This window comes from Pneumocystis jirovecii, assembly GCF_001477535.1.
Source record: "Pneumocystis jirovecii RU7 chromosome Unknown supercont1.4, whole genome shotgun sequence".
In the NCBI taxonomy this organism is placed as follows: Eukaryota; Fungi; Ascomycota; class Pneumocystomycetes; order Pneumocystales; family Pneumocystaceae; genus Pneumocystis; species Pneumocystis jirovecii.
Window position 1 is genome coordinate 55106 of NW_017264778.1, and position 12692 is coordinate 67797.

At 27.4% G+C, this 12692-nt stretch overlaps 5 protein-coding genes across 5 annotated transcripts; 3 read left to right on the forward strand and 2 right to left on the reverse strand.

The window, feature by feature from the left end:
- Positions 1–430: 430 nt before the first annotated feature.
- Positions 431–2171, forward strand: T551_00936 (uncharacterized protein; the record flags this gene model as incomplete). The annotated part of the gene is made up of 6 exons (XM_018373200.1): positions 431–627; positions 675–798; positions 841–1015; positions 1064–1174; positions 1222–1770; positions 1813–2171. The coding sequence occupies 6 exons, from the start codon at positions 431–433 to the stop codon at positions 2169–2171; spliced, it is 1515 nt and encodes a 504-aa protein (XP_018230367.1).
- Positions 2172–2654: 483 nt separating this feature from the next.
- On the forward strand, positions 2655–7149 carry T551_00937 (uncharacterized protein; the record flags this gene model as incomplete). The annotated part of the gene is made up of 13 exons (XM_018373201.1): positions 2655–3110; positions 3155–3265; positions 3307–3702; positions 3747–3869; positions 3910–4002; positions 4046–4255; positions 4299–4595; positions 4638–4715; positions 4757–4870; positions 4910–6642; positions 6687–6857; positions 6900–7019; positions 7068–7149. The coding sequence occupies 13 exons, from the start codon at positions 2655–2657 to the stop codon at positions 7147–7149; spliced, it is 3984 nt and encodes a 1327-aa protein (XP_018230368.1).
- A 71-nt stretch (positions 7150–7220) lies between these two features.
- On the reverse strand, positions 7221–8232 carry T551_00938 (uncharacterized protein; the record flags this gene model as incomplete). Its single annotated transcript, XM_018373202.1, has 6 exons — positions 7221–7313; positions 7359–7499; positions 7590–7665; positions 7718–7811; positions 7853–8027; positions 8137–8232. The coding sequence occupies 6 exons, from the start codon at positions 8230–8232 to the stop codon at positions 7221–7223; spliced, it is 675 nt and encodes a 224-aa protein (XP_018230369.1).
- A 212-nt stretch (positions 8233–8444) lies between these two features.
- On the forward strand, positions 8445–9728 carry T551_00939 (uncharacterized protein; the record flags this gene model as incomplete). The annotated part of the gene is made up of 1 exon (XM_018373203.1): positions 8445–9728. The coding sequence occupies one exon, from the start codon at positions 8445–8447 to the stop codon at positions 9726–9728; it is 1284 nt and encodes a 427-aa protein (XP_018230370.1).
- Positions 9729–11529: 1801 nt separating this feature from the next.
- T551_00940 (uncharacterized protein) lies at positions 11530–12489 on the reverse strand (the record flags this gene model as incomplete). Its single annotated transcript, XM_018373204.1, has 7 exons — positions 11530–11728; positions 11787–11850; positions 11898–11938; positions 11983–12039; positions 12090–12147; positions 12196–12259; positions 12427–12489. 7 exons carry the CDS (start codon positions 12487–12489, stop codon positions 11530–11532), a joined length of 546 nt encoding a protein of 181 aa, XP_018230371.1.
- Positions 12490–12692: the final 203 nt, after the last annotated feature.

Below are 12692 nucleotides of genomic sequence, written 5' to 3' on the forward strand. Positions count from 1 at the left end.
TTAATCTTTAGTTTTAAAAAGGGTTTTTATGGTATTTTTGTATAAGCTTTTTTATAAATTATATCCTCAATACGCTTTTCCTGAAATATAAGTTGCTTCTTAATGATACACAAGCTTTGTTTTGTCTCTTTTTATATAGTTTTTATTTATTTATTATTTTTTAAGCTCTTTTTATTAATTTTGCTATATATTAATCTTCGATTAACTGACAAAAAGCCTTGAAGATTAGATATAAAATAAACTACTTATTAGCGTTTTAATAAAGGATATATCAATTTCATTTTGAATATCTGTGTTTTATACGTTGATTAAATATGTTAGACAAACATTCAAATGAATCTTTAAGTACACAGAAAGGTAAGGAAAAAGACAAAGAAAACACGTGGAAATATATAAAAACAAAGAAAATGTCTCATAGAAGTGTTTCTATATGCCTGTAAGAGGCATAATATGTTTAAAATTTGTTGTTTTTTTTTTTTGCATTTCAGAATTAATTTATGTTGTAGTTCAATCAATAGATATATCGCGAAAAAGAAAGAATATGTCTTCTTCTGGCACAAAGGACATTGTTTCGTCTTCAGGAGATATAGATCAGACATTAGAGGATCTTTGTTGTGTTTTTTTGGCGTGGGTTTGCTTCAGTACTTTTAATTATTGGTTAAATGTTTTTATAGTATACCAGGAGGATCATTTGTTTTGAATCAGTCTTTGAGTGAAGGAAAAAAGAATTCTAAGCAAGCTTCTACTATTTTATTAAAGCTTCAGCAAAAAGCCTACAACTCATTATCTAAAATCGAAGTTATTCTTCCATATCATTCTTTTGTTGTTGATTCATTTTAGAGTGATCTTACTGTAGCTGCAACCTTATTGCTCAACAGTATTAGTCCTATAGATCCAAAATATTCATTAATATCGTCTTTTTATACATTTTCTCGAAAACTCTTAATACGTGAACAAAGAAATAATAATACTCATATACCTATCAATGATCCTAAAAAATATACACAAGATACATGTACGTTTTATATATTTAACTCTTATTACAATTTATCATTATATCTAGTTCCATTAAGACCTCCTGGAAATGAATGTCTTTTTGTAATAGGTCCGAATGGCCCGTTGTTTTCATCTTTTGCTGCAAAATCGATTCTTGATACTAGACCTATTGATACAGGTTAAGTATTTTGTAGCTGGTATCACTTTATCTTAATATATTATTAGAAAATCGGGCGTATGTTACGCAAATTATTCCAAATCATTCGACTCCAGTTAAATCTATTCGTACATTTGCCAATATATCTCCTCCCTCAGGTCAATCTAGTATATCTACATTAAAAAAACGTAAACTTAAGAATCCTACTACAAGGCGTATACCATCTATAAAATGGTTATATTATGATAATTATAGCTCATATGCACCAATAAAAGATATGGAAACAGCTATTTTTTCAGAAAGCCATTTTAATGCTGTGTGGTGGAGACGTGAAAAGGAAAAATTCTATATGGAACAAGTAAAGAAAGAAAAAAAAGATGATACAGATCAATCGGACACAAAATCATCTGATAATTTGGAATTAGATGAAAAACTTATTCTTTCATATGAGCCTATGAGTATTTCAGAAGACACAAAAATATCTTCTACAAATTTAAAAGATAATGATATTAATATAAATGAGATCGGAAGGTTAATCCAAACACTCTCTGAAATGCAGTCGTCAAGAATGTCGCGTTCACAAACTGAAGCTCCAGGAGAATTGGAGGAACAATTAGGTACTTACTTTGTAATTTTGCATTTGTTGCTTATATTACCAGCTTTTTACATTCAACAACTTCTTCTTAAGCAGATTACGACATTTAACATTCAACCTCGTGAACTTTTGTCAAAACCCATGTCATTGTGCATGTCTTTTCTTGTTCTTGGGCCTTCATATGGTGGTACCTTGCCGAATGTACCATTCATGTCTTCAACCGATGAGCTTCGAAATAAGCATGGATCTTATTCAGATCTTAATTACAACAAAAACGAAAATCAGGGCCATAGTGCATCTCAAAGGCCACCAAATATTCCAATTCATTTGCAATCACTTTTGCGTACTGAACCATATCGTTCATTTTTGGGCCCTCTTGCTGGATATAATAGAAGGCTAGTAAATAGGCCTAGAAGGTACTAATTTTTTCATCAATAGACATTCAATTATATAACTGGTATCCTTTTTATGTATAATTATTTTATGTTTATAAAATTTTTTAACTTTTGGATCTCTTTCTAGCCATTCCTCACTAGATTTACAATTTTTCACAAAACATTGTGTTTCTACGAAAATAGATGTATTTTTCTACTTATAAATAATATTTGCATTTTTTATATTTACAAATATATTTAAAAAATATTTTCAAGTTTTTGAAAAAAACATACAATCAATTCTTTCTATATTCTTAACATAAATTCAAAGTAAACTCTTTTGACTAAATAAGTTTCATAAAACAATAGACAATAAGACTTTTATTTCAATTTTCTTGTCCTTAGTAGCCATCACGTGATATATCTATTACTCTCGCGTTAACGTCCATCAAAATATTTCATCAAAACAAAGCAAAAATCTCAGTAAAAATAGGTAAATTTTGCCTTTTTTTTGGATATTTTCTGCGCAAAGATGCGCCCTCTTTTAAATATTCAAACTCCACAAACAGAAGCAGCCACTGTTAATTCAATTGATGCAGAAGAACTTACATTTGGTTCACGTGAGCCGTCTTTTGTTTCACCGAATAAAAAGGACGCTTGGAAGTCTTTTAAAACAGTGTCAACACCATTGCCTTCTAAAGTGTTTTCTGACCGTACAAATACACTTAATGCAAAACGTGAATTTACTCCATTGTTACAGAGTGCAGTAAAAAATGGGATTTCTTCACATTTTCAATCACAAAAAAGATCTGATTTTAAGGAAAATTTTCCTAAAGATGAAGAAGACAAATGCTTATCGGATAATTGTAGTCAAGAAGTTTCATCATCTAGTGTTGCATCTGTTAAATCTATTATCAATTTGTCTGATCGGAATATACATGAAAAAGAAGGAAATACAGCAACGCTTACATTACGGGAACAGGAGAAAGTATAAGATTTTGTATTTTTTCTAAAATTCTTATGAAATTGTAGATTATTGATACAATGAGAAAAGAGAATTGGGGATTAAAATTAAAAATTCATTTTTTGAATGACCGTTTGGACAAATTAGCACCAGATCAAATTGAGGTTGCATTAAAAGAAGTAAGTATTGTGTTTTGTTTTTCATTTTTTAATTCTCTAAGAATATTGAAAACAAAATTCAACAAGCAAAGCTTATTCAGGAAATTAAAAAATATAAGAAATCATTACTAGAATCTGAAAAGAAAATAAAAGTGATGTCAATAGACAAAGAAAAAGAATTGGAATCTAATGAAATTATTTCTGAACAAAAAAAGATACTTGATAAAATTGCATTAGAAAATAATCAATATGCGAATAAACTTTTCGAAGCTCAAGAAAAAATAGAAACGATGTCTAAGGAAATTGAAGGGCTAAAGAATTTAAAAACTGATATCGATGTTTCTGAGAAACTTAGTTATTTAGAAGAACAATTGCAACAAGCATTGGAAAAAAATGAAGAAATGGAAATAGAACTTAAGGAAAAACAAAATAAAATAGATGAGCAAAATGATGAGATTGTATGATTTTTTAAGCTCAATTTAATTATTAATTATAATTTTAGGAACTTCAAGAAGAGGAACATGATAAATTAAAACAAATAATTGAAGAATTGGAACAGAAATGTTTTTCGAAAGAACATGAAAAAATAGATGAATATAATAATCAGGTAGATTCATTAAAAAACGTATTTTTGCTATTTATATTGTTTTTACTAATTTTTATAGGATTTAGATATTATTAAGAAAAGATTGGATGAAAAGGAAAAAATTATTCAGAAATTTATGTTGGAAAAAGACAATTCGGATGAACTTTATAGTGTATATTTTTCATTAATAGTTATCGAGATTTAATGTCAAATAGGAACTTGAAAAAACACGTTCTGATTTAAATAAAATATCTATCGAATATTATGAATTTAAAAATACACAGAAAGAAAAAGTTTATAATTTAGAAAAGTCCTACAAAGATATTAGTGATGAATTACAAATTAAAGAAAAAGAGATTGCATTTCTGCATACACAATTGGAAACAAAGGATTTTAGTATTTCTGATAAAGATGGAAATATACAGGTCTAGTTAAAATATATTGATAAATATTTTCTGATTATTTAAGAAAGTTCAAGATATTTTAAATGAGAAATATAAACTTGAAGAAGATTTAAAGAATGCTCAAGATAATATTAAAGAGTTACATATAAATTTAGAAGAATACGATGATAGACAAGAAGAATTAGAAAATGATCTTAAGCAAAAAGAAGAAGAGCTCATTGAAGTTAAATTTAATCTAAAATCTCTTCAGAAAGAGTTTGACACATCAAAATTAGAATATGAGAAAGAAAAAAAAGATATTTATAATCAAATAGTAAAATCAGAGCAAGATTGGGATGAAGAACGAATAAAATTGATTAGTGTAAAATAAAGCATTAATAATAGTAGCTTTTAATTTACTTAGGAGACTGAAACTATACAAGCTTCTTTGAAACAATATCAGGATCGTAGTGAGCGTATGTTATTAACTTTGCAAGAAGAAGTACTTATTATTTTTATTTGTTTTTATTAATTTTTCTCTAGAAAAATATTCTTCAAAATAAACTTCAAGAAGTCAAACAGCAAAATTCTGATTTGCAGGAAAATATTACTAAATTAGTTGAAACAGAAGGGATCTTTTTGAAGAACAATGAAAAAGTATGTTTTTGTTTTAGATTTTGAAACTAATAAACATAGTTTCAAGAAACATTGAAAAGCGAAGAAGAGCGTCACCGTAGATATGAGGCTCAATTACAAGATCGTCTCAATGAGCAAAATATTCGTTATGAGGATCAAAAAAATGAATTTAACAAAGTTTTAGATAATTTTCGTGTTTTACAAGGCGATTTTAAGCAAATTCAAAAATCGGAAGAATTACTTAAAGATAACATTAAGTCTCTTACGATAGAATATAATGAACTTCAACAACAATATACTCAGCAACAGGAAATCATCGAAGAAACTAATAAAGAAACTATTCAATTTCATAAAGAGCATGAAAAACTTAAAATTGAATATGCATCAATGGAGGTTGCTCTTAATGATTTGCAGAATGAAAAAAACAATTTAGTTCTTTTAGTAGAAAAAATTAAATCTGATAAAGAAGCGAATACATCATTGTCTCTAAATAAAACAGTTAAATTATTAGAAAGTCAAATAGAATCTATTAAATATGAACGAGATAATCTTTTAAAATCTATTGATTCGTTAAATACAGATATTATTAATTATCGAAATATAGTAGCTAATTTAGAAAAGGAACGAGATTCTCTTAAAGAAAAATTTAATCATTTTAATAATGAAAAACCATCTTTATTGGATGAAAAGTATTTTGAGCTTGAAAAAAATAATAATATATTAGAAACTCGAGTTAAATTCTTAGAAATAGAAAAAGAAAACTTATTGGAGGCTAAGTCAAACCTTGAAAATAATTTGAATGAGACTATTAAAAATATGAAGAATAATGAAATGAATTTGATTTATGAATATAAAACTAAAAAGATAGAATTAGAAGAAATTATTCGTACAAAGGAACATGAACAAGATAATTTAACAAAACAAATCCAACAACTTGAGACAACTTTTTTAAATGAAGAACAAATTTATAAAGTCAAAATCAAGCAGCTTAATGATGAAATATCTTTTTTACAAGATCAACTTGAAAATTTTAAATTACAGCAAAAGAAGCCATTGGAATTCGAAGATTCAGATGAACAAGCTATTTCTAATTTACGAAAAGATATGTCTAGATTGAAAAATGAATTGTATGATACAGAACTAGAAACAATTGATGAACATGATAATTATCAAATAAACTATAAAACAGAATTGTCAGAATTAAAACTAAAATATAAAAATGCAAATGAAGTTATTTCAAATATGAAACTCGAGGCATTGGCTCGTGAAGAAGAATTTCAACATAAAATTAATGAAATAATGCTAAAAGAAAAATCGAAATCAACAAAGTTACAAACTGAAAAGGCGCAAATAGAGTCAACCCTTTTTTATGTAACTCAAGAAAAAGATGCTCTTATGAAAGAAAAGGAACAACTTCAAAAACAGTTATCTCAAAAGGATAATCCTGTTTATGCTTGTGAAGACTATGTAAATGAGAATGAAAATATAAATGCTATTCAACAAAAAGAATTAAAAGAACGTTTAATGCTTGCTAAAGCTGAATTAAATGAAGTTAAAGAAAATATGAAAACTCGTGAAATGCAATTAAAAGAACAATTGCATAAGATTGGAAAAGATAAGTATCTTTTAATTAATAGAATAGAATTAGCGGAGAAGGAAATTCAATCTGTCACTCAGGAGAAAAAAGAATTATCTATGAAAGTATACTGCTTAGAAAAACAGCTTCAAGAAAATGAACATTTATTGTATAATAATCAAGACCAATTTAAAAGAATTGTAAATATTAATAACGTGTTAGTCTGAATATATGTAGCATTGCTTTACTGAAGTATTTTAGATCATCAAAAGAATTATCTGCGCTTAAATCAAAACACAAAGCTGAGTTAAAAGGTTTATCAAAACAAATTTACTACCTTAAAGCCCGAATATTAAGAGAAGAACAATTTAGGGCTAGCCTTTCATATACTAAAAAGTTTTTCCTTATGAAGATTGATAGTTATGAATCCTGGTAATGTTTAGCATATTGCAATTATATCAGGCTTATTTTTAGTAATCAAGCAAATCTTCGACTAATTGAAAAAATGGGGATTTATCCTGATCGGAGTATTCAACAAAATCGAATTACATTAAAAGTTGTGATTTTAGTAGTTATTATAATTGAAAGGATGAAGTTAGTCAACTGTTATTCTTTTTTCATTATTAATATATAATTTTATAGAAAGCTTTCAGTGGAATGGTCTAAGCAAACGAAAATTAAGGAAAAGTTATTTAAGTCACTATTATTAATTCGAGCAAATTAATGTACAAATGAAAACTTTTTTGGTATATTTACCATAGATATCTTATGTATATTTAATTTTATGAAACTTTTTCATATTTTTTTGACAGTTGACTCCATAATAGATGCAACATTTAATTTTTTAAATCTTTCAAAGTCACGCACAACACTTATACCGCAAATCCCCTTATGATTTAAACTAAAATTTTAATTAAAATGCTATGAATATACCTTAAAAACTTCGACCATAATCAAAAAATCATAGTTTTTCAAATCCACTTTATGTCGAGTACTCACAATGGGAACAATTGTCTTGATAATATCTTCTCTTGTTATTTTTGTATGGTTTCGGAGATTTGGTCGGATAGCAAACTATGCAAAATTAATATTTTGTTTATGTCCATCAATAATCCTTTCCTTCAGAGATTCTGGCCCATTTTTGTCAAAATAGGACTGTAATACCTTTTGTGCTAATTTTTGAAGATCGGGAAGTGTTGCACATGCTGTTAATGTGACAGGCGTCAATCGTTGAGACCATCTGTCGTAGCAAGTTCATTAATTATCTTCAAAATACTCTTTCAGCTGCATACCGGATACGTTTTATTTGATTCAAAAGTATTTTTTCACAAAGATCTTGAACAATTTCAACTGGGTCTAAAGGCCATTTGGTTCTTATAAAAACCACTATTTTTTCAACAAAAAAAATCGTCTTCAATAATCCATACCACATGGTGTTTTTACATCAATTACTTGTAGTTTATTATAATGTTTTTTCCGTAATTCTGCCAATTCTTCTGCTACTCTCTCTTCCCAACAGATTGAGCTTTTTACATTATCAGTAAGATTTGGAGCACTTAAAGGACTGTTTGGTTCATTATTTTCTATATGTTTTTCTAAGTACTATATATTTGTCAGCTAAATTATATAAAAATAGAGAGCGAAAAAGCTCCAATAAGCATCAAAAAAAAACGTAAAAAAATACAGGAAAAACTTGTTTGCCTTAGTTTACCTCATTAAATAAATAAATCACTTCTTTTGCTGCACGGCGTTCATGTGTACGTGCACATGTTACAAATACTCCCGACCATCCAGGCTGTAGCTGCATCGATGTTAGATATGAAAAAAAAGTAGAAAAAAGTGTAAAAAAAGCTGGAAAGTGTGTAAAAGATAATAAAAAACAGTTATTTTGGGGGTTATATAGCAATTGAATATTAGGATTCAGTGTTTATATTGTTTTTTACGTTTATTGCTTTTTTTGATATTTTTTCGGCTTCTGTTATCTTTATTCTTTATTTTTCGTTTATTTTTCGGCTTTAAATGAATAATCAGGAGCGATTAGAGCGCTGGATGGAGCCACGTCATCGGCTGACATCTCATGCAACACTTAGTAATGAGTTTCGGGTGCAATTTGAAGCAGAAATTGAAACACCGTCTAATAATGGTTTATTATCAAATTCAGCAGATTCTTCTATTGCATCTGCTACTTCTTCTGAAACAGCATCTTGTTCTTCACTTTCTGCCCTTAGTTATCTTCATGAGACGCAGTTTGATCAATGGGTAGCTGAATTACGCGCTGGTTTTAATATTATATTGTATGGTTATGGTTCAAAATGCACACTGCTTACACGTTTTGCATCTTACTTTTCAAATCTTTCAGCTGCTCCGGTTTTTATTATTCATGGCTTAGCTCCTACTCTTTCTCTTAAAACATTACTTACTTCACTCGAAGAAGCTGTAACTACAATTAAAACTACAAATGAACTTGTATCTTCTGAAACTGCTATATTCGATTCAGTTGATGCCTTGATGTTTCGAATTCTTCAGCGTCTTTCTTTATCTTCATCAACAATTACTATGTCTAAACCTTTAGATCTACATCATGTTTCATCAACGAAAATCAGAGGTTCTGCTTCAAACGTACTTGATTCTTCATCTGCTTCAGATTCTCTTTGTTTAATTGTAGTACATAATATAGATAGTGAAGTGTTGCGTACAGTATTGGCACAACGCTGTCTTGCACAATTGGCACGTGTATTACCATTAATTGCAAGTGCAGATTGTATCTGTACTTCACTAATATGTACCCGTACCATTTGGCATGATGCAACTACTTTTATTCCATTCACATATGAACGAACACTACGATCATTGCACACTGCAAAAGAAACAAAAGCTTCAAGAGCAGCAAATGCTCCTTCACTTAGTTCAGTTCGGCATGTCCTTGCAGCACTAACACCTGCTGCACGCAGTGTCTTTCGTTTGCTTATCTCAGAACAACTTCAAATGAGCACAAAAATTGGTTTATTATTAGCATTTGGAACAGTTAATATGATGACTGATACTTTTATAGGAACAACTGGCTCTTCTGATGTATCTTATGGGATTTTTGATGGTGTAAAGGCTGAACAACTTTTTAAATTATGTGTAGGAGCGTTGGTAGTAAGCCATGCAGCAGGTTTTCGTGCATTGCTAACTGAATTTGTTGACCATTGTGTTGTTCGAGTCTATAGAGATGCTGCTGGTACTGAACGTCTTTCAGTCCCTCTTAGCCGTTCTTCTCTCATGTCTCTCTTGGAAGAATTAAATCAAAACGAAATATAGAAATATTAAATCAGCTTTAGACAGTTTAATACATATTCTGAAATTATACTAAATACGTATTTAGTTGTATTTAATAATATTTGGAAATGCATGGAGATAAAAGTAATTGATGTTCAATTGGTCTAGTTAAAGAATCAAATTATATTTAAGTTGGAAAAAATATCAAAAAACAATTATCTTATTACAATGTGTCTGTATAAAAACTGAATTATTCTACATCGTATTGATTTTATAGGACCTTATTTTAACATTATTATAAAATTTTTAGATTGTGTTTTTACACCATTAATTTTTCATCCAATTTCATTTCTACTTTTTTTAATAAATATGTAAAAAGTAGTTTGAATGTTGGTATTCATTGGGCATTTATATATTTGTTTAAAAGTTATTTGGAATTTTGAATTAAAAATTATTGTACCTTTAGAAACTTGATGTGATTGTATTGTTAATATTATGTATATCATTGCTATCTTTTAGTATTAGTTATTAGGATTTTGTTATAGTTATATTGTAATTTATTAATGTCATAATGTTATTCTCTTTAATATTTTTAGTACATTTTCACTTAAATAACATTAATGTTTTATATAAAATAATTGTAGATTTGGTAGTTAATATTAAATGGAAAATTCATATATATAATATTTTGTGTTTTAATATTTGTGTAAATTTGAAAATATGTATATGTTTAGAATAATATAAAAAAATCAATAAAAAAGACAATATTAATCAATTTGTATATTGATTTAATATTATTTTACTTTTATAAATACTTTATTCTTTTGATAACTTGCTTTTACTCTTAGAACGTATTCTAAAATAATTTTAATAATAATAAAAGCAAATGTTTAAATAGAAAGTAATAATTTTTATAAAAATAATATAAAGAGTGCTTTAAAAAGAAAATGAAATAACATGTATATTAAATGTAGTGTTTGTGTTAGTATTAAAATATTGATAAATACAATTATTTACTTGTTTTCTTACGAATTTAGAAATTGGAGAATGCAATTTATTTAATTTTTTGTCAATAATTAATTAGAATATAAGATTATTTGAATAAAAATAACGTTTGAAATTTCCTTTAGTTTAAGACTATTTAAAACAAAAAATAATATTCTAGTTATTTTTTTGTTGAATAAATAATGTTTAACAGATTTCATTTATATTTATTACAAAAAACATAAAGCTATTTAACAATTCACTCGTAATTATGCGAATTGAAAAGCGATATATAAATATCGAAAGGCACATGGAATATACATGATAATATAATATTGCTAAGATATATCATTTTTCGTTAATTTATACTTTTCAAAAAATAATAGTATGAAAACTTATATCTTTAATCTAAGTATATTTTTAAATAGCATTTTCAGGAAACAAAACATACTATCATTCTATTTAAGTGAAACATATTACCTAGCTCCCTAATCTATCCATAAATAAATAAAAATTATAAGTAACAGTTATAATAAAGAAATAAATGATATTCTGGTCAAGTATATAATAAATATCTACAAATATAAAAAATCGTATTAGGCTAAAAAATCATAAATTTATTTAACTCGCTTACCTATATCTAAAATATTCTTTAAAGACTTTTCTAAATAATATATAAACAATGCATTAACATCATCTTTAATGTAAATATCATTAATTCTTTGTATTTTAAAACAGTTTGTTTGTTAAATATAAATTTTTAGTTTTTTAATTTTTTTAATGCTTGAAAATAACAGATATTATGTAAATTGATATTATGATAAATGGAAAGAAAAATACAGAAAAAAACTTTTTTTAATTATTTACGTTTTGTATTTGATACCCATGCACTATAAGATGGAGAAACAGTATTATAAGGTTTATATGCCCCTCGAGAAAATGTCAGATTCGGCTGAAATGGCTTCTTCCATGAAGGAGCATCTATATTTTCTGAGGAACCATCTGATCTCGTTTTCTTAGAGGGAACTTCATCAACCATATGTCTCATCCATGCATGCCTATTCTTGTTAGAGCAAAATTACCATCCATAAACTTGTTTATCAGTGTAATTTTTACCACTCAGGCTCAACCTGTGAAGCATCATACTGTGATGACTTATAGTCTACCCATCTTGTACGGTCTTTAAGTTTTTATTAGAATATTTCTAATACCATTAAAGCAGAATACTTGGTGCTTCTTCCATATTTTCATAATACGTATTTCCATAGCTAAAAAGACTCAGAAGCTACATTTTTGAAAAAAAAAAGAAAACCTATCAACTCCTACAACTTTTCCATACTTTGTATCGCCTATTGTTTGCATCTGATGTCTGAAAAAATTCAAAACTGTTCATTTTACATATATATAATTCTAACATACCCAAACGCTGATAAACCAATTTTCTTTAAGTTTTTAAGAGTTCTTGTAATAGAAGACACTAAATTATTGTCATTTATTCATAAAAATAAGCTCTTATTTTACTTACTTTTTATATTTTTAGACGTATATTTATATTTGTAGTTCAAATGTGATCGAGACAGTGGTAACAACTTGCAACCTCATTATATAAGAAGATATAAGAAAATATATGGATTAAAGGTATATTGAATTGAAGAATTATATTAATATCCTGTATTTTTTATTAAAAAAAAATATTTTTATATGATTTTTAGAAACATTAATTGTAAGGCAAGATATATCTGAGGATTTATAATACTTGACTAATTTGTGTAGATACTGGGGGCACAAGGAGAGCTAAAAAGCAGTGTTCTGCGTGCATCAGAATCAGTTATAGATGATTTATTGGAAAAACTTAATCAACATGCACAGCCTTTTTTTTTAAGTAAAGAAAAAGTGACGATTCTGACAGAACCAAAGGATTTTTACAATACTTTAAAAAGTAAAATATTGAATGCAAAAAAAAGAGTGTTTCTATGTACTTTGTATATTGGAAGAACAGAATATGAGCTTGTTAGGATTTTT